This window comes from Bos javanicus, chromosome 5 (assembly GCF_032452875.1).
Source record: "Bos javanicus breed banteng chromosome 5, ARS-OSU_banteng_1.0, whole genome shotgun sequence".
NCBI lineage: Eukaryota > Metazoa > Chordata > Mammalia > Artiodactyla > Bovidae > Bos > Bos javanicus.
The window spans coordinates 28,536,078-28,556,914 of record NC_083872.1 but is presented as its reverse complement, the minus strand read 5'-3'; the positions used below and the strand labels follow the sequence as shown (position 1 = coordinate 28,556,914).

General features: G+C 47.8%; 1 protein-coding gene across 4 annotated transcripts; it reads left to right on the top strand.

The window, feature by feature from the left end:
- Positions 1 to 16,118: 16,118 nt before the first annotated feature.
- Positions 16,119 to 19,491, top strand: ANKRD33 (ankyrin repeat domain 33). 4 transcript variants are annotated; one of them, XM_061416018.1, is made up of 5 exons: positions 16,119 to 16,260; positions 16,602 to 16,853; positions 17,062 to 17,191; positions 17,370 to 17,510; positions 18,610 to 19,491. In XM_061416018.1, the coding sequence occupies exons 2-5, from the start codon at positions 16,647 to 16,649 to the stop codon at positions 19,323 to 19,325; spliced, it is 1,194 nt and encodes a 397-aa protein (XP_061272002.1). In that variant the 5' UTR covers positions 16,119 to 16,260; positions 16,602 to 16,646; the 3' UTR covers positions 19,326 to 19,491. The 4 variants fall into 4 exon arrangements, with proteins under 4 accessions (XP_061272002.1, XP_061272004.1, XP_061272003.1 ...); XM_061416020.1 differs by lacking the exon at positions 16,602 to 16,853 and having other exon boundaries at positions 17,066 to 17,191; XM_061416019.1 differs by lacking the exon at positions 16,602 to 16,853.
- The last annotated feature ends 1,346 nt before the right edge of the window (positions 19,492 to 20,837 follow it).

The window sequence follows — 20,837 nt, the reverse complement described above, 5'->3', positions numbered from 1 at the left end:
GGCTGTATATTGTCACCCTGCTTATTTAACTTATATGCAGAATACATCATGAGAAACGCTGGGCTGGAAGAAGCACAAACTGGAATCAAGATTGTCAGGAGAAATATCAATAACTTCAGATATACAGATGACACCACCCTTATGGCAGAAAGTGAAGAGGAACTATAAAAAGCCTCTTGATGAAAGTGAAAGAGGAGAGTGAAAAAGTTGGCTTAAAGCTCAATATACAGAAAACTAAGATCATGGCATCTGGTCCCATCACTTCATGGGAAATAGATGGGGAAACAGTGGAAACAGTGTCAGACTTTATTTTTTTGGGCTCCAAAATACTGCAGATGGTGATTGCAGCCGTGAAATTAAAAGACGCTTATTCCTTGGAAGGAAAGTTATGACCAAACTAGATAGCATTGAAAAGCAGAGACATTACTTTGCCAACAAAGGTCCATCTAGTCAAGGCTCTGGTTTTTCCAGTGGTCATGTATGGTTGTGAAGAAAGCTGAGCGCCGAAGAATTGATGCTTTTGAACTGTGGTGTTGGAGAAGACTCTTGAGAGTCCCTTGGACCGCAAGGAGATCCAACCAGTCCATTCTAAAGGAGATCAGTCCTGGGTGTTCTTTGGAAGGAATGATGCTAAAGCTGAAACTCCAGTACTTTGGCCACCTCATGTGAAGAGTTGACTCATTGGAAAAGACCCTGATGCTGGGAGGGATTGGGGGCAGGAGGAGAAGGGGGCGACAGAGGATGAGATGGCTGGATGGCATCACCGACTGGATGGACATGAGTTTGGGTGAACTCCGGGAGTTGGTGATGGACAGGGAGGCCTGGCATGCTGCAATTAATGGGGTTGCAAAGAGCTGGACACGACTGAGCAACTGAACTGAACTGAACTGAACTGGAGAAGACTCTTGACAGTAACTTGGTCAGCAAGGAAATCAACCCAGTCAATCCTAAAGGAAATCAACCCTGAATATTCATTGGAAGCACTGATGCTGAAGCTGAAACTCCAACACTTTGGCCACCTGATGTGAAGAACTGACTCATTTGAAAAGGCCCTGATGCTGGGAAAGACTGAAGGCAGGAGGCGAAGGGGACGACAGAGGATGAGATGACTGGATGGCATCACTGACTTAACAGACATGAGATTGAGAAAACTCCAGGAGATAATGAAGAACAGGGAAACCTGGTGTGCTGCAGTCCATGGGGTCTCAAAGCATCAGACATGACTTACTGACTGAACAAATCTCACTCAGGACCATTACATGTGCTTCTGCACCTGTGTGGTTGTTTAGACCCTGAGGGTGGGTGTGAAGATGTATAAGCATTTGGGCAGTGGCTCCCTGTGCCAGGGCAGTGGAGGTACTGTGCCCTGTGAGCATCCCCAGTGCTCAGAGCTGTCATCAGTACAGGGATAGAGGTCAGGTGAACAATAGCTAAATGACCTGAAGTTGCAGAGACCCCAGGAGATGGGTGTGAAACCAGTAAGGCTGCTCCCATAAGCTGTTCCCCAGCCTTCAGTCCCTAGCCCACCCTCCCTCTTCCCCAGCAGAGTCCCTACCTCCTCAGGGTCCCCAGCACCTCCCCAGGGTCCCCTCCTCAGGGTCACAACACCTTCCACAGGGTCACACAGCTTCCCCTGTCATCACTCCCCTGCCAAGGGCCTCGCCATGCCCAGGGGCAGGCCTGACGCTCCTGGTCTAGCAAGTTGCCCTGGGTGGAATCACCCAAGTAGATACTGGGGTATCCTCATTTCACAGAGGAGGAACCTATTCAGGATGAGCCACCCTTGAGGAGCACCCCTTCGAGAATTTGAGCCCACCAGCCGGAAGGAGGAGTCTGAGAGCCAAGTTCGGTCTCCAGCCGCCTTGCTTCCAGAACCAGCCTAGAGTTCCACACCCTCCCCTCCCCCAACACCAGTCACAGCCCTGCAGTTGAGAGATGGACGCGTCAGTATCCAAAACAAGCCTCAACCACGGACCAGAGCCTGCGATAGTGAGTTGAGGTAGGACAGGTCCCAGGATGCTTCCTAAGTCCCTATCCCAGAGGAACAGAACCTGAACAGTGGATGATTCCAGGAGGGCATCCCTCGTCCGCTGCCAGAAAGGAGGGTGGGGGCGCTCTCGTGGCCCCCCTGCATTCGCCCGAAGGCGCGTTCGCGGATCACCCCTGAACTCCCGGCTGCTGGGTGTGCGCGTAAGAGGGGGTGTTTGGCACGCCTCAGCCCCTCCCCCAGGCTGGGGGCAGGGGAGGGGAGGAGGGAGCAGATGGCAGCAATTACCGCTCGGCCCTCCCCCGCCCGTAGCCCGAGGCCGGAAGATCGGCTTCTCGAGCTTTCGCAGGCGGGAGGGGCAGCGGCCTCCGCGGCGGGGAGCGGAGTCGGGGGCGCAGGTCCAGGAGGGGACTTCCTTCCCCCGGGAGCGGGGCCGGGAGATTCCCTTAGGAAAGACCAAGCCCTCCCTTCCCGCTCCTGCCCTGAGTCGTCTAAGGCCGGTGTCCTTACAAGCCCGTCGCCTGTAGGTCTGAGATCAGAGGATGTTTCATGCCGGGCCAGTGGTCCAGGCTGGGGAGAGGGGAGCTGTGCGCTTGTGCGGGTTGTGGTCTCAACAATGGCCAGGAGTGAATGGTCTGAAATCCAAGCTTCACTTTGGCAGGTGTTGACTCTGGAGGAAGGTATGGGGCATTTTTCTCACCGAGAGATGGAAAGAGCTAGCGAGTGTGGACTGCCCCTGCTTTAGAGCAGACGACTGTGTGAAGGAGTGCAAACGACCTCTGTGGGGCAGAGCCAGAGAGAGCAGAAGGGCTCTCAAGATCCAGGGCCCAGACAGGTTTGCAAACCCGGCTTCTCTAGCTCTTTGTCTCTTCCCCGAATTTCTCTCCCGTCCTTCCCTTGTCCAGTCCACTAGCAATTTTTTTTCTACCTCCAAGATAGTATCTTGCCACACTGCTGGGTTTGTGGGATTTTAGTTCTCCAAGCAGGAACTGAACCTGGCCGTTGGCAGTGAGAGCACAGAGCCCCAACCACTGGACCAGCAGGGAATTCTCTCTTAAGATGTATCTTGGATCAGCCCCTGCTTGCCACTCTCTCCAGAGTGCAAGCCCCTATTACTCCTACTTCCTTGCACAACTGCAGAAGCAAGCTCCTGTCTGCTCTCTTGGCTCCTCAACAGTCAGCTCACCCAGCTGCCAGGGGCCCATTAAAAATACAAATCAGACAACAAATTAGAGCATGTCACTCCTGCTAAACAACCTCCATGGCTTCCCTTGGAAGAGAGCCCCAACTTCTCACCCTGGCCCCTGCCTGTGCTGACCTCTCCTCCTCCATCATTCCCTGTTTTGCCTGGGCTCTGCTCCCACTGGCTGCCTTTCTGCTCCTTGAACTTGACAAGCTTTTCCCCCATCTCTGGCCTTGGCCATGAGGATCCCTTTGCCCCGAACGCTCTGCCCAGGTTCTTCACAGGGATGTCACTTCCGCATCAGCCCTGACCTCAATCCTGAAGCAGCCCCACGCGCCATCTGCCGATGTACTGTGTCACTTGACCTTATCTGTATCTTCCACAGGACTTAGCACTTTCTGTGACTGTCTTCTTCATTCACTTGGTTTGTGGTCTGTTTCATCTACCAGAAGGCCAGCTCCATGAATTTGGGGATGTTTCTTCTTGTCTGCTAGCCTGACACCCAGCACAAACCTAGAAAGTGGGCAACATCTCCATTCATTTCAGGAATGCCGGAGTCCCTGGGAAATGAACTGGACTCTGGGCCATCTGCTCACCTCTCAGGGGCTACTCTTTGAGAGGGACCTGCTGCAAACCCCTGTGTTCACCCAAATGCCTCATTCATGTGGGCCAGCCTGTGGTTTCCAGTAACAGAAATCTTAGCAACCACATTTACTGAACACTTACTATGTGCTAGGCATTAAGTGCTTCACACAGCTTGATTAACTTGTATAACGAAGTACATACAAATAGCCCCAGTTTACAAGTAGACACACAACAGGACACACAGGATGTGTGATTGTTCAACAAACATACACATGCGTCATAAGCATTGGATTCATTAATTATTATCATACAATGGATGGGTGAGGTGAGTAAATACACGGTTGAGCCTGGGGCATTTAGTAACTACTGCATGAAGGTGGAACAGAACAGAACAGAAAACCGAAGAAGGGGCAGTATGGTGGCCCAGGGCTAGTTTGGGCGAGTAGAAGAGGACATTTAGGCCACAGCCCATGCCCTTGCTCTGGGTCCCGACAGCACCCAGAGGTGCAGCTGTGATGCGGACGTAAGGGCCTGGGTCCTGGTGTGCTGTTCCCTGCCAGAGGGCAACCACTTACCTTCTCGGGGCCACATTAGCAAAGTATCCTGGGACACTTACATAATCCCTAACTCCCAGAGCCCTTGGCAGGATTACATTAAAAATGCTCTAACCTATAAGGGAAAAGAATCTGAAAAAAAATAAAGATACATATGTAACTGAATTGCTTTGCTGTATACCTGAAACTAACACAACATTGTAAATCAACTATGCTTCTATTAAAAAAAAAAAAATGCCGATGGAAGTACATCACTGCAGAGGACCTGCCGAGGAAAGAGAGGAGGGTGAAGGTTGCCAGCCTGAAAAGGTTAGAGCTCCACTTTGGCCTCTGAGCCACAGCTCTCTGCTGTGTGCTCCTCCAGGCCAGCCAGGGTCTGCCCGTTGTGCCCCCCATCCTTGACCTGGACACTGAGTACTCAGCGAGTGTTGAGTGAATAATGCCTGGGCGAGGGAATGACTAGGGGATGAGGAAGAGAGGGAGAATAAATAAATTCAGTGATGTATTGACACCCAAACCCAAAGACGGAGTGAACGAAGCAGGGACTAGAGACATCCGCCGCCTGGGAGGCTCAGCTTGTTGTCTGTCAAAGGCAGTGGTAAGGCTTGGCCCCACCGTTCTCTCTGGGCCTGTGTGGAACAGTTGAGACGCGGCAGGTCCGTGAAGGCCCCCCCTTTACTGTCTACACTGAGCCGAAGTGACCGGTGCTCCCCTCCCCCACGTCCCTGTCCCCCGGAATTTATAGATTCCTCATTGTCCTGCACAAAGGCCTTCTTGGGGAGGAGGCGGGGTGGGTGAGGAGGCTGGGGAATTAAAAAGTCAGAGGCTGAGTAACAGCCGGCCACACCCGAGGCCTCATAAATCTGCCTCAGCTCCCTGTAAGATGGACTTACTTTGCCTTCACCCCGAGAGCGTCTGGCAGGGCTCTGGTTGCTGTGGTCAACCACCCTCCCCACAGATCCAGAGCCTCACCAAGGTGAAGGTGTGAGGGGCGTGAAGACAAGCCCCTGAGAGTAGGGGGCAGGGGACTGCTATTGTATCCCTCTGATGTCAGAAAATCCTTTCTCCCCTCTCGCTCCACTCCCTGACACGCCCTGTAATTCTAGGCCACTGCTGTTGGTTCTGAGCAGAAAAATGAGTTTTCTGTGGGTATTCTCAGTCCAGACCCCAGGAAAACGCCTCCTCCCCCACTCCAGCCAGTCAGAGAGAGCGGGTCGGGGCTGAGAGTAGATTTGGCAGATGGTGCAGGGTTAACAGATGACATGGAAAACAGAATTACTCAGCTGTTCTGTCCCTCCACCTTCCCCTTGGAAGAGATGGCCTTCAAACTGGAAAGAGACAAAGATACCAACGGGGAGGGTTGCAGAGGGATGCCACAGTGTGTGGGGGACCACAAACCCACCCTGCCCAGGGAAGACCTGTCTTGGAAGGCCATCTCTGTCACTCACCAGCTGGGTGATCTCAAGCAGGTCCATGAACCTCTCAGAGTCTGTGTTTCTTCACCTATAAAGTGGGTCAATGAGAGAACCCTGCCTGACGACCTCACCGGCTTTTATGAAGATGATTCAGATCTTCCTGTTTGTAAAATGGGCGTTACAGCTTGCGAAGGTGTAAAAAATGTAAGAAGTTACTTGTAAACTGTCAGCCCCTTAGTGGTTCATAAAAGTATTTTTTAAAATGTTTCTTACAGCAAAATAAAATGGAGTAGAAAACATCACAGTGCAGCACACGGTTTATTACACTTTGCTTTTATTTATTTAATTGTTTATGTATTGATGGGTGCACTGGGTCATCATTGCTGCACACAGGCTTGCTTTAGTTTTCAAAGAGTGGGGGGCTCCTCTTCGTCGCAGTGAACAGGCTTCTCATCTCGGTGGTTTCTCTTGTTGCGGAACGTGGGCTGTAGGTGCATGGGCTTCAGTCATCGCAGCACATGGGCTCTAGAGCACACAGACTTCAGGAGCTGTGGCTCACAGACTTAGTTGCTCCACAGCATGGGGGATCTTTCCAGACCAGGGATTGAACTCGGGTCCACTGCTTTGGCCTGGACCTAACCACTGGACCACCAGGGAAGTCCCACACTTTGCTTTTAGCTGTATGCATATTCATGTGTCCTAGGGCCAGAGGTAGATGTATTTACTGTGTGTTGTTTGCTCAGTCGTGTCTCTTTGCAACCCCATAGACTGTAGCCCACCAAGCTCTTGTCCATGGGATTCTCCAAGCAAGAATACTGGAGTGGGTTGCCATTTCCTTCTCCAGGGGATCTTCCTGATCCAGGTCTCCTGCATTGGCAGGCAGATTTTTTACCATCTGAGTCACCAGGGAAGCCCATGTTTACTGTGGATGATGGTCAAAAAAGTTGGCAACATTCCAAGTGGAGGAGATTCTTTAGTGATTATCTCCAGAAATGTATTGTGGATGGATGGAAATTAACAACATGAAATGCCCCGCCAGGTGAAACATACATGTAATTGATGGTGGACTGTGGAACCCTAGACTGGGAAGATTTGCCCTGAGCCCAGCAGTATACATGAACTTTGTGGTGATGGGTGGAGGGGCTTATTTAGGACTCAGCTAACTAATCCCTTGGTGGGTGAGGATGCTCTCTTTGCTTTGTAAGATGCCAGGGACCTGAATCCTGAGGACGCCAACCCTGCAAACCTAATAAGCCATGGACACTGCTCCCTCAGTATCGCCCTGGGCTGAGCCAGCGAGGATGGGCTGGTGGGTGAGAAACTTGAATTCCTGTGCCTGGATCCCTCCCCCAACAAATCCACTAAGAGCGCAACAGGTATGATGTAGTCCTGGGCCAGGATACCCCTGCCTGAACTTCACCCATGACCCTCATCCCCACCCCCACCCCCACCCCAGGGGCCACAGTCTAGTGAGGGTGAACTGATCAGAGGGGGACCCTAAATCAATCCCAGACTTCCCTGGTTGGCAGTGAGTTATGAGCTGTGGGTTTTGTGATGTAGATTGTGGTTGGGGAGGAGGGGCCATGACCTATGGCAGGTCACACAGGACCCCCAGAAGGGGCCAGAGCTGGGGTCAGAGGCCACCTCCTCCATTCTCCGCCCCAGCCTGCTGAGTCCCATTCCATGTCTAGTCCTTAAGCGGGGTTGGCCCATTTCCCTACTGACCTCTGGCCCTAGCTGTACCTGCCACTAGGCATGTAGGGTGGGAGTAGAGGGGCTCGTGCTGGAGAAAGATTCTGGAAAAAAGGAAGAGGAGGAGCTGACAAGACATTTGACTCCCAACAGGTGACTGATCTGTGTTCCAGACCGGACCCAAGAGTTTGCTGAGCTCTTTCTCTGCAAATTTGCGACTGCACTCTCCCTAAACCTCCCCCATTTTTTTTTCCTGATTGAATTCCACAAGTCAAGACTCCTGAAAACCCCAGCTCAGAGGATTAGATGGCTGGAGATATGGCATGACAGTCAGAAAGCGAGATAGAGAATCAAGCTTGTGTTCTAAACAATGTATATTATCAGGACTTAAGAGAGAGAGTTAGAAAGATAAAAAGAAGGACTCGGACAATAAGATGAGAAAGATCAAAAGCTGAAAGGATGGATAAAAAGTGAAGCCAGACAGAAGACAGACAGAAGGCAGTGAAGAGAGCCAGGCTAAAGAGAAACCAGAGTGGCAAGAAAAGAGCATTCTGGCAAACTCTTGTCAGACCTCAGCAGCTCAGAGATAATAGCAGGATAACCTGGACAGTTCCTTCACTGTTAATCCTTAAGTCTGCCACATGAAGACTCCAGAAGGCAATGTACCTGACAGAGGGTCCCTGTATCACCCAGCGTGTTTACCCTTATTTTACACATTAACCAGCAACCTCCATTCTCCAACCGCCATAATCATCTCTATCAGCAAAGACATATACAGGCAGGAAGAGTCAAAACCCAGGCTGGGGTGCTGAGCAGGGGTTGGGGAGGGACAGAGAGTCCTCCTGAGGACAAAGCCTGGAGAGGACACCTCCAAACGGGGCACTGCTGCAGATGGAAGGGGAAAGAAACCTCACAAACCTGGGTACCCAGAACAGTTGGTTAATGTTGACCTACAAAAATAATTCTCTTGTCCTTTGAACTTTGTGCCAAAAATGGAACCCCACCCCTCTCCCTCTGTGCACCTGTCCTGCCAAGACCTGCCCCTGTGCCTGACCCCAGAACCCTCTGCTATAGCCTCCATTCTTTTGGGGTGGGTGTGCTCTCCCAATTCCTGCACAGGGCTGCCACCTGTTGGCTGAGAGTGGCCTTGCAGAAACAGGACCTTTGAAGAGGCTAGGGGTGGAGTGTACTGGACTGCTAAGACTTTCTCTAGGAAGGAAGAGAATTGAAAAAGCAAAATGTGAAAGCCCCTTTCACCTAGCTAGATGTTTTAGCTATGGGACTCTCAAAACAGGTTAAAGGCTCCTAGCCCTCTACAGTCACTCCTGAGGGGTGCTGAGGGCTTCAGATCAAAGGAGAGACTCAGGAAATTCACATGAATGTGGTGAATGAATTTTCGGAGTGGTAGACACTGTGGGGACAGAGGGGACCCAGGTGCAGGAAACAGCCAAGTACAAGATTAACGATAACTAGTGTGATAACTAGTGTGTGCCTGACACAAAGCAGGCTCCAGTGAATAGTTACCGAATGAATGAATGCATGAGTGCATGAAGAACAGAGCACTGAGGAATGATGAACTCTATACAGGAGAGGCTGGGGAAGAAGAGGAGGAAATACTTCTGCTTCTTTTCTTTCCCCTTTTTGTTATCAAGAAATAATTATCCTGGTGGAAGATTCAAACATTAAAAAAAAAATATGAAGGTCCCCTTTCACTTCATTTCTATCCCCCTCCTTAATTATTGCCAGCATTTTTTTTTTTTTTGGTGTGTGGCATGTTCCTTGACCAGGGATCAAACCCACCCTCCCTGCATTGGAAGCGTGGAGTCTTAACCACTGGACCACCAGGGATGTTCCTTACCACCAACATTTTAATGAGCTCCATTCTTTACAGCAGTTCTCAACTTTGGCTGCACACTAGGATCACATGGGGAGATTTTTTAAATCCCATTGTCCAAGCTGTGCCCCAGACCAATTACTTCAGAATCTCTGGGGTGGTTCCAGGTATCACTATTTTTAAAAGTCCCCAAGTAATTACACTGTGCAGCCAATGTTGAGAACTACTGTTTCAGGCCTTTACATACATGTAAGCAGCCAACTGTGATGTGCATGCACACACATACCACATACATATTACCTTGGCTTTTTCTTCTTAATTAACACATCTAAGAGATATTTTCACAGCAGTCCATATGGATGTATCCTATTATTTTTTAATGAAGGCAAAATTTGCATGTGCATATTTTTTCAAGCCCTTCTTCTACTGATGAACATTTAAAAGTTGTTGCTAAATTTTTAAAAATTAATATGAATAATCTGCCTGCAATGCAAGAGACCCGGTTCAATCCCTGGGTCAGGAAGATCTGGAGAAGGGAATGGCTACCCACTCCAGTTTTCTTTCCTGGGAAACCCCATGGACAGAAGAACCTGGCAAGCTTCAGTTCATGGGGTCACAAAGAGTTGGACATGACTGAGTAACATTTTCAATAGAAATAATGCTGCAAAGTATATCCCATATATCTTTGTTCACATATGCAAGTGCTGTTTTGGGAAGGCACTTTCCCAAAGTGCTGGGTTAATGTGTACGTACATTTGTTATTTTGACAGACACTGTCATAATACTTTCCAAAAATACTACGCTAATTTACATTCTTCCAGCAGTGTAAGCATTTAATATTATTAACGTTTAATTTTTGCTGAAATGATGGTCCAAAGTAATATTTCATTATTGTTTTAATTTGCCTTTTCCTGCTTACTTGTGAAATGAAGCATCTTTTCATATATTTATTTTGGCCATTTCTTCTATGAATTAATTACCATGTCTTTTTCCGATTTTCCTATTAGACTGATTTTTTAATTAGGATTAGAGGAAATTCTATTTCCAATAATATGACTGGCTGGACTCGGGGCTAATCTTTCTGAGTAAAACAGTAAAAATGCTAGTTAAAATACAAGTGCAAATTATTTAAAAGCCAGAAGAATTGGCCAGAGAGCAAGAATTTATTAGGTTGAAATCTAAGAGAAGGTAGAAACTTAGGGAAACAGAGCAAGGAATGTACTTTAGTCTGAGGACAGTTGTTAAGTTAGGCAAACTCAAGCACAATTTTTAGTAGCAGAAACTTGGAAACACCCCCAATATCCATTGATAAGGCAGTAGGATAGCTAGCTGTGGTATATTCAGACAGTAGAGTATTACATAGCAACCAAGATGAATGGACTGTAGCACCACGCAACAGTATGAGTGAGTCTTAGCAGATGTTATTCAATGATAAAAGCAGACAGCAAATGACTACCACAGTATTTACATCCTGTAAACTAAAATACTAGAATTATACATGTGTAATATACGCAATGTATATACTCTGAAGGAATATCTAAAGATGCAATAAAACAATATATCAAGGAAAGCAACAAAATAATTGATATGAAATTCAGGATTATAGCTGCCTTGAGTGGGGAGAGGCAGAGGGTAATTGAGGAAATCATGTTGTGTGATGTCAAGTTCTAGCTTTTGCTTGGAGATGTTATTCTGTGTGCTTATTGCTTTATTAAAAATAATTAACTGTGGTGTTGGAGAAGACTCTTGAGAGTCCCTTGGACTGCAAGGAGATCCAACCAGTCCATTCTAAAGGAGATCAGTCCTGGGTGTTCTTTGGAAGGAATGATGCTAAAGCTGAAGCTCCAATACTTTGGCCACCTCATGCGAAGAGTTGACTCATTGGAAAAGACCCTGATGCTGGGAGGGACTGGCGGCAGGAGGAGAAGGGGACAACAGAGGATGAGATGGCTGGATGGCATCACCGACTCGATGGACATGAGTTTGAGTGAACTCCGGGAGTTGGTGATGGACAGGGAGGCCTGACGTGCTGCGATTCAAGGGATTGCAAAGAGTCGGACATGACTGAGAGACTGAACTGAACTGAACTGAATAAAATAAAAGCAGACTATACAGGCATCAATAGGGAGAATATGTCATTAACTGGGGGTTGTGCTTAATCTGATTCAGCATACTTGAGGCCTAAGAAAAAGTTGCATCTACATCAACAATAAGCAAAACAAAAACATGAGACTTTAATTATGATAGCAAGAAAAACTAGAAAGAATCTAGGAATCCACCTAACAGTGAATGTATAAGACTGTGCTGGAAAAGAAAAAAAGTTAACACTATTGGAGGACATAAAGGAAAACCTGGAAAATGAATAAATATACTATGTTCTGTGGAGGAGAAAATTTAACATTGTGAAGCAGTCAACTGTCTTCAAATTAATCTATAAATTCAATGCAATTCCTATCAAAATGCTGGCAAATTCTTTTCTAAAGAATTCAGCAAACTGATTTGTAATTTTATATGAAAAGATAAAAATCAATTCTGAAAAAGAAATGAAAGATGGAGAACTCACCCCGTTAGGTAGTCAAACACACTGCAAAACTGATGTAGGAAAATCAGTGTTGCATGAGCAGAGGAAGGCTCTAATAAAATGATAAAAGAGAACTTAAACACAACATGAAACATTAAAGAGAACTCAAAGTTTATAGATGGTAAAGATGATGCTACAAATCAGGGGAAGAGAATTGCTTAAGAGATGGGGTTATTCACTAGTTGGAGAAAAGGCCGGATTTTATATTAGTCTGTTTGAGCTGCCATGACAAAGGACCACAGAATAGGAGGCTTAAACCATAGAAATGAATTTTCTCACAGTTCTGGAGGCTGGAAGTCCAAGATCAAGATGTCAGCAGGGTTGGTCTCCTGTAAGAGGTCTCTCTTGTAGACAGCTTGTAGATGGCTGTCTTCTCACTGGGTCTTCTCATGGCCTTTCCACTGTCCTTACACAGGGGCTGGCATGGCAGGGGGAGGAAGAAGGAGACAAAGAAAGAGGGGATGTGCTCTGATGTCTCTTCCTTTCCTCCTTTTCTTTTTTCTTCCTTTTCTTAAAAGGATAGCAGTCCCAGGGCTTCCCTGGTGGGCCAGTGGTTGAGAACCCGCCTTACAATGCAGGGGACGTGGATTTGATCCTTGGTCAGGGAGCTAAGATTGCACGTGCCACAGGGCAACTAGCCCTGCGCACAGCGAGGAGAAACCCCTGTGCTGCAACAGAGGCCACAGGCGCCGGAACTAGAGAAACCCCGTGCACCACAACGAAGACCCAGCGCAGCCAAACATTTTTTTTAATTAAAAAATAAAAGGACGGCAGGCCCCTATTGGATGGGGGCCTTACCCTATGACCTCATTTAATCTTAATTACCTCCATTATGTCCCTATCTCCAAATATAGTCACAGTAAGGGGTCAAGGCTTCAACATATGAATTTTAGGGGGACCCAATTCAGTTCATAACAGTCTTCCTCATACCATATACAAAAGTAAATCCCAGATGGATTAAAGACTAAATAATAAAAAAACTGAAAGATTAATCAAAGAAATGAAGATCCTTGTGATCTTGGAATGGGAAATTCTTCTCAAGCAAGACTCGAAAGCACCAAGCATAAGGAGAAATTTTTATGAATTTAACCACAACAAAATTTAGGATTTCTATCAATAAAGTTCACAACAGATAAAGCTAACAGAAAGTTTTATATACAGTTGCCACACCCAAAACCCATCTAACAATGGGTTTATTATCTGGAATATTAAAAGGAATTCTTAAAAATTCAATAAGAAAAAGACAGGAAAATCCAATAGAACACCGGACCAACACTATCAACAGGTGATTCCCAGGAGGGGAAACAAGAATGACCATCAGATATATAGAGAGATGCTCAACTTGTTAATAATCAGAAAAATCCAACGTAAAATAGCCATATCCCTTTATAGTTCTGTACTACCAGATTGACAAAAATTAGAAGTCGAAGGGGACTTCCCTGGTGGTCCAATGGCTAAGACTCTGTGCTCCCAATAAAAGGGGCCTGGGTTTGATCCCTGGGCGGGCAACATGTGGCAACTAAGAGTTTGCATGCCGCAACTAAAGATCCTGTGTGCCACAACTAAGACCCGGTGCAGCCAAATTAATAAATATATATATATATATATTTAAATTAGAAGGCCAAATAAGTACAAGGGTTGGTAAAGATGTGGGATACTTCAATGCACTGTTGGTGGGTACACTGCAAAATAGGGGGCAATCTGACAGGACCTGGTCAATAAGTATGTGTATGTCCTATGATCTAGCAGTCTCAGAGAAGCTCTTTTTCAGGTCTACAGCTAGAGATGTACAAGGATGCTCACAGCAGCATTATTTGCAGTGGCATGAAGTTGGAGGCAACATATGTATCCAACACTGGAAGAGTAGATAAGTAAAATGTAATGGAGGCACTCTACAGAATTCTATGCAGCAGGAATATGAGGGAAGAAAGAAAGGTTAAAAGGTACACCGCACATATTTTATCAAGAGAACAAAGATTTTTCCAGGATCCTCACCCATCAGAGTGCTGCTTGCATTTCATTAGCCAAAATTGTGTTACTTTGCCTTACCTAACTAAAAGGTGACTAGAGAGAATGGGGGGTTATGGATAGGAACTGTATTATCTATCAGTGATGTCTAACAAATAATCTACTAGATTTCTTGCAGCTGCTCCACAAAATCCATATTGTGCATTCACCACATTTTTCTGTGATGGCTATAGGTACAGCAGCCATGTTGTGACCATGAGGGAAAGTCAAGAGACTCCTAGAGAAGACCTTGACATCTTTATATAAATATATATAATTTTCTTTATTTATCTGTTGGCTGTGCTGGGTCTTTGTTACTACACAGACTTTGTCTCTAGTTGCGGCAAGCAGAGGCTACTCTCTAGTCGTGGTTTGCAGGCTTCTCATTGCGGTACAATCTCTTGTTGCAGAGCACAGGCTCTAGGTACATGGGTTCAGTAGTTGGAGTTCCAAGGCTGTAAAGCATAGGCTCAATAGTTTCGGCACACCTCAGCATGTGGGATCCTCCTGGATCAGGGATCGAACCTGTGTCTCCTGCATTGGTAGGTGTATTCTTTACCACTGAGCTACCAGGGAATCCCAGACCTTGACATCTTAAGTTACTAAATCAACACCAACAGTTTCTTATCCCTGAACTTTTTATCTCGTATGAAGAATAAATCTCTATTTGTTTAAGCCACATGTGTCAGAGTGTCTGTTCAATTACAGACAATAGAAATAAATCTGGCTAGTTTAAATGGAGAAGCAGGCTTTAGGTCCAGGAACAACTCCCAGCTTCGAGAGGCACATGACCTCTGCCTGTGATGGGGAAAACAACAGTCATTACTACAGGAAGCTGATGAATCAGGAAGCTACTCACCAGAATCCCCCAGCATCTATCATGATCTGTGACAGCAAAACGGATGTCCCATGCTACTTAGCTGTATTCCAAATTTATGTCTCACACAAGAGCAGAACATAAATCATAGATTGCTAGCTCACAAGAATCTGGGGGGTGTCATTTTAGCTTTCCAGCATCTGTAGTTTTGGATGGATGTTGAACAATCAGTCTGTGGCAGCCACCACACTGCTGAGGTTAGTTTTTGATTACTTACAACCAAAGGCACTCCTGACCGATACACTGCAAGGACTGCAACAAGGACAGAATCTGAAAACAGAGCGCTGAGTGAAGAGAAGAAACACAATGAGCTTAGCACAATCCAAAGTGTCAGTTAAAGTGAAAGTGAAAGTCGCTCAGCCCTGTCGGACGGACACTTTGCGACCCCATGGACTATACAGTCCATGGAATTCTCCAGGCCAGAATATTGGAGTGGGTAGCCTGTCCCTTCTCCAGGGGATCTTCCCAACCCAGGGATCGAACCCAGGTCTCCTGCATTGCAGGCAGATTCTTTACCAGCTGAGCCACAAGGGAAGCAAGGTGTTAGTTAAAACGTACACAAATCAACACTACCTTTCAATGAAATGTACATTTTCAAGGGTATTTGTGTCAATTGGTGAAGGAAAGGAGAATGGGCTCTGGGGATCAGGGATGAAAGACATAAACCAAATAAAGTAAAGTAAAACAAGAGAGAGATCTTATACAGTCTTATAATTGGACTGATATAAGCAGAGGAATATGACTTGCTCCATTTTCTACACCCGAGGCCCAAAACCAATTCATTAAACTTGATATTTAATAGTAATTTAACTTAAAGAATGGCTTAACAATACTTCATTATTAATTTAATAAATAACTATAAATAAATGGCTTACATAATCAAATGAATTCATTTAGATATCAACACAATTTAAACATTTCATATTTAATTTACCATAACAAACTAATCCAGTAAACTTTCTATATCATAATTTTTGTACCCTTAATTAGCAGTTCTTTATACTTTAATTTCTCCAGAACCTCAAAAAATAGATCCGAGTGACCCCTGGAACCCCCATCTCTGCTCCAGCCCCTGTTTAGTGAGATGTCATCACTATCACCCTCTTCCAACACCACCCCCTCACCAAGACCCCGCTCCACCAAGGAAAAAGGGACTTCAGCTTTTGAGAGTGAGTTTGGGGACGTCGTAGCCCTTCCACCATCGAAGGATCGGTTTCCGAGACAGCCAGTCTCCCCTGAAGGCGCAAGTTGAGTGCGTCGGAGGAGATGGGGTGCTTACTCCCAGAATCGCCTCCGCGGGGGCGGAGCTGCCCTGACTCGGGCCCCGCCCACTCCGGGCAGGCTTTGGGGGCGGGCCTCTGTCATCTTGGACAGGAGAGCGCCGGCCCCGCCCGCTGCCCCCCCCCCCCCGCCCCTCAACTAACCCGGCTTGATCCAGCTCAGCTCCGAGGTGTTTAAGGCAGCTTTTCCCGTTAAGTCGAGCCATCTGTTACCAGCGTTGCTTCCTGGGGCGGATAGTCCACCTCGAGACACTCCAGAGACTCGGTGAGTGTGCTCCCAGGAGTCTGGGGGATGCTGTGGGCGCCAGGCTGGGCCCCAGCAGTGACTGCCTGCTAGGGACCCTGCGAACTCAGGTAAGGTCCCATGGGAAAGAGAAGACCGCCCCTCTCCTTGAATCTCACTAGGATCCTCATTTAATAGTGAAGGACTTCTGTCCTCTTAAGACTCTTGCAACTCTCTGCCAGGGGTTTGTCCTCTCTCCTAGATGGATGGGATGGAAGACTCCAGCAAGGAAAAGCTCTCCCCAGGGCCAGTTGGGCAGTCACAACTGCTGGGATCCCTCCTGGGGTCCAGGGAGACACTGTTCCCCTCATCCTGTGTTATAGATGCAAGCTGTGTGAGAAGGAGCCAATCACCTTCTTGGCTCCAAGATGGAAGACCAGGAGCCGACCTGGCAGAAGGGAGGGCTGGACGCATCTGAGGCCCCATCCTGCCTGGACAGTGAGGCCTCTACCCCAAGCTGCACACTGGGGGCCCTGTACTGGGCCTGTGTCCGCAATGACCCTGCCCAGCTGCAAGCCATGCTGGATGATGGGGTCTCCCCAGAGGAAGCCACCCAGGTGGATGGCAACGGGAGGGTGAGCCACCCCAGAGGGCTTTGCAGGGCAGTGAGGGCGCTGTGAGCTTCAGGGTCAGCACCCAATGCCTGGGTCCTCAGGAGGGAGTGGGTAAGAGTGGGTCTCCCCAGGGCCTAGGACATCTCTGAGACAGTTGTGGGTTAGAGGACACAGGGCCCCCAAGGAGCTCCTGGAGGAAACCACAGGGGCTGAGCTGCCCCTCCTCCAGACAGGTCTCATGGTCGCCTGCTACCATGGTTTCCAAAGTGTGGTGGCCCTGCTCAGCCGCTGTCCTTTCCTGGATGTGAACCAGCAGGACAAAGAAGGGGACACAGCCCTCATGCTGGCTGCCCAAGCAGGTGAGAGGCTGCTAACCCCATCCTTAATCAGTACCCCTGCTCCAGACCCGACCATAGCCCCACACTGTCTGCAATGACGTACTCCCAACACAGACTCTGCCTTGTTGGGTGGAGGGTGGGTTTGGGGCTTTGTCATCTCTTTCTTGAGTAGCTAAGCTCAGCCCTTGGTGCCTTGTAGGCCACGTGTCTCTGGTGAGTCACCTGATCAACTACTATGCAGGCCTTGACCTGGAGCGCCGGGACCAGCGGGGACTGACAGCGCTGATGAAGGCCGCCATGCGGGATCGCTCGGAATGTGTTGCTGCCCTCCTCATGGCAGGTGCATGGGGTCTGGATCAGGATCAGTGGCCTCGAGTCCCTCCCCCATCCCTCCCCACCAGCACTGCGTGCTGTCATAGTTGCAATGAGAGAGATGGGGAAGGAAGGTCAATCCAGGCTGACCTCCTGGAGTTGGGGGGAGTGTGCTGGGGCTTCTGACAAAGCGTCTAGCTATTGAGAGCTCTGTTTACACTGTGAATGATGGTCCCAGAAAAGAAAGCTTGGGAGGATAACTGGACCAGCTAGATAACCTAATACCAAAAAAAAAAGCTGGAGTCTGGAACCAGATTCTCGAGTTCTCATCCCGGCTCTGCCACCAGCTGAGTGACTGTGGGCAAACAGCTTTTCTCTGTGAGCCTACCCAGTGTAACGAGAACGATGGCCTTCTTTGGGTTTCCAGCTCTGAGGAGCTAGGGTTCCAGGGATGCAGTGATGGGCAGTTGAGACGTAGGGGCAGTGTAGAGTTGTTCTGGGGTGAAGTCCACATGGTCTGTGGAGTCTCAGACCCCCATTACTCCATGAGGTGGGTCTACCCTCTGTTGTTCACTCTGGGAATCCCCAGCCTCCAGCTTTTCCCTTCCCCATTGCATCAGACTGGGTTTGGGCTGAGAAGGTCTGCACCCCCTCCTTTGTTTCAAAGTGACAGCCACTCCCTGCTTTCCAGGATTAGGGGCATGTGGTGGTGAAGGGAGGAACCAGGAGTGGGAACCAGCAGGATCCCCCCTACCTGCTCCAGGGGGTGCAGCTTGACCCCCCCCCATTCTGGGCAACCTGTACACCATCCCTCTGGTCAGTGCCTTAGCTCAGGGGGTCTCTGTTCTACACCAGGTTTGGAGATCCCCCCAGTAGGTCTCTCTGAAATCTTTTCCCCTCGCTGGACTCCAATTTCTTCATCAGTCCTAAACCAGAAGTTGAATCTGGGGCTGGTACTGACCCTGGGCTGTAGCCACTGAGGATCCTCAGCTTCCAGCTGCAACAGGATGAGACACTATGGTTTTGCATCTAACCCAAATCAGTCCTACCACTGAAGAATCTGTCCTTCTGCAAGTCAGCAATTCCCTGTCCCACCGCATGACACTCCTGTGCCCCCCACCCCCCAGGTGCTGACCTGACAGCAGTGGATCCCGTCAGGGGAAAGACCGCCCTGGAGTGGGCATTTCTGACAGATAGCTTCGACACGGTGCAGAGGATCCGGCAGCTGCTGCGGCGGCCCCAAGTGGAGCAGCTCAGCCAGCATTATCAGCCTGAGTGGCCAGCCTTGCCCGGGCTCGTGGCCCAGGCTCAGGCCGCCCCGTCTCTCCTAGAGCGACTGCAGGCCACCTTGACCGTCCCCTTTGTCCAGTCTCCTCAGGAAGGGGGTGTCCTGGACCAACTTGTGACCATCACGACCAGCCTGGCCAGTCCTTTCCTCACCACCGCCTGCCATACCCTGTGCCCTGACCACCCCCCTGCACTGGGAACCCGAAGGAAGTCTGTTCCAGAGCTGCTAGGCACTGCCCCGCCCCCTCCCCCAGCCCCCCAGCCCCCTCAGGAAGTTCCCGGCCGCCGGGTCTTCATCCCCTACCAGAGCCCTCAGGGTGTGTTGAGCATGTGCCCTCAGTGGCTCCAGCCCAGGGATAGTACCAGCCCCAGGCCCCGAGCCCCCAAGATCCTCCTCTCCAAGGCACCCTCCGCTGGCTTTCAGTGGAAGCCAGAGCTCAGGTCTTCAGGGAACCGAAGGCTGTCCCTTCCTGTCTGGAGACACCAGGAGCTCAGGATGGAGAGGAAGAGACAGGAGGAAGCCGGATTGACACAGAGCCAGGGGAAGACCGGCTAGGCTGGGCTGGGAGCAGGTAACCAGGCCCCTCCCTTAGGCTCCTTTGCCCTCTAGAGGCCCTTCAGCCTTCCCATCCACTTCTGACTATCTCTGGCTGTGTACAGGGTTATTCATACAGCATTGTTTGCAACAATAAAAGAGTGGAAAAAACCTAAATGTTCATCAATAGGAGGCTGGCTAAATTGATTCTGAGTATAAATACTGCATAACCATATGATGTATTCTATACAGTGGCAAAACAGGAGAAGGAAGCTCTTTATATTCTGATGTGAAACTACCTTCAAGATGTATTAAGTGAAAAAAACCAAAGGGTAGGACCGTGTATATGGCATGGTACTATTTGTCAAAGCAAAATTTGCACCAGGGTAAACTTGACTAATGCAGATATGTAGTGAGAACCAAGATTTATTTAACTACTTAATGAGTAAACCAGCAGGATGGATCAAAGGAAGAAATGAGGACTTCCCTTGTGGTCCAGTGGTTAAGAATCTACATTCCCAACATAAGAGGCCCAGGTTTGATCCCTGGTCAGGGAACAAGATTCCATGTGCTGGGACAGCCAAACAAATAATACTACAAAAATAAATTTAGAAAAAAGGAAGAAATGAAAAATTATTATTGACATTCAGGAGGAAAAAGAACTTGAATAAGATTGCAAAGTTAGATACAAAGAAATTAATTCCTACTTGGCAATAAAACCATAACTTTTTCTTTTCCTACCAGGCAAAAAAAATTGCTATTCATCAATCTTCTACAAGTTAACCTCTTTATAGAGTCTGAACACTAATCAATCAATAGCAAATCATATAGCAGTTACTTTCCCCGGCTGACCCATAGGTGGGGTTATTAGCCAGTGATCTCAAATAACTCTGAAAGGGCACTTAGTTCTTTTTGATGTGCCTTATTTGCAAGTTTTGGATATTTTTATTAGCATATTTGTTGCATAAATATATTTGCTTACTTATATGCAATAATAAAAGCAAACACTTATAACATGCTTATTATATACATTAATACATTTAACACTCCCAATAATTTTATGAGGATTTTAGCTTTGAGGGCACAAGGCACAGAGAGGGTAAGGAACTGCCAGGGTCACACAGCTAGAAACCAACATAGATCAAGACTGAGGGCCAGTTATTCCAGTTGTGGGGGCCAGACTCTTAACACCAAACCATGCTGCCTCACTGGAACCCTCCTGGAAGGAGGCATGGTGGTTTGGAGGGGAAGAAAACTGAGCAGATGATCAAGGGTAGAAGGGAGACTTTTCACTGAGTATTTTTTTTTTGAAACTTCAAGCTTCTTTAAAATGTAAAGTTAATTTTTTTCTAGCAGTTTTAGATTTACAGAAAAATTGTGAAGATTGTCCAGAAGGTTTCCATATACCTCACACCCAGTATCTTTTTTTATTGACACAAGTATAGTATATTTGTTAATGGGTGAATATTAATACATTACTATTAGTAAAGTCCATTATGCAGATAACACCACCCTTATGGCAGAAAGTGAAGA

Bases quoted from the DNA above. Each gene is read 5' to 3' on its own strand.
- ANKRD33 (XM_061416018.1), top strand. From the start codon at position 16,647: ATGGAAGACCAGGAGCCGACCTGGCAGAAGGGAGGGCTGGACGCATCT. The intron at 16,854-17,061 runs GTGAGCCACCCC...CCCCTCCTCCAG, and splicing joins AGGTGGATGGCAACGGGAGG to ACAGGTCTCATGGTCGCCTG. The intron at 17,511-18,609 runs GTGCATGGGGTC...CCCACCCCCCAG, and splicing joins TGCTGCCCTCCTCATGGCAG to GTGCTGACCTGACAGCAGTG.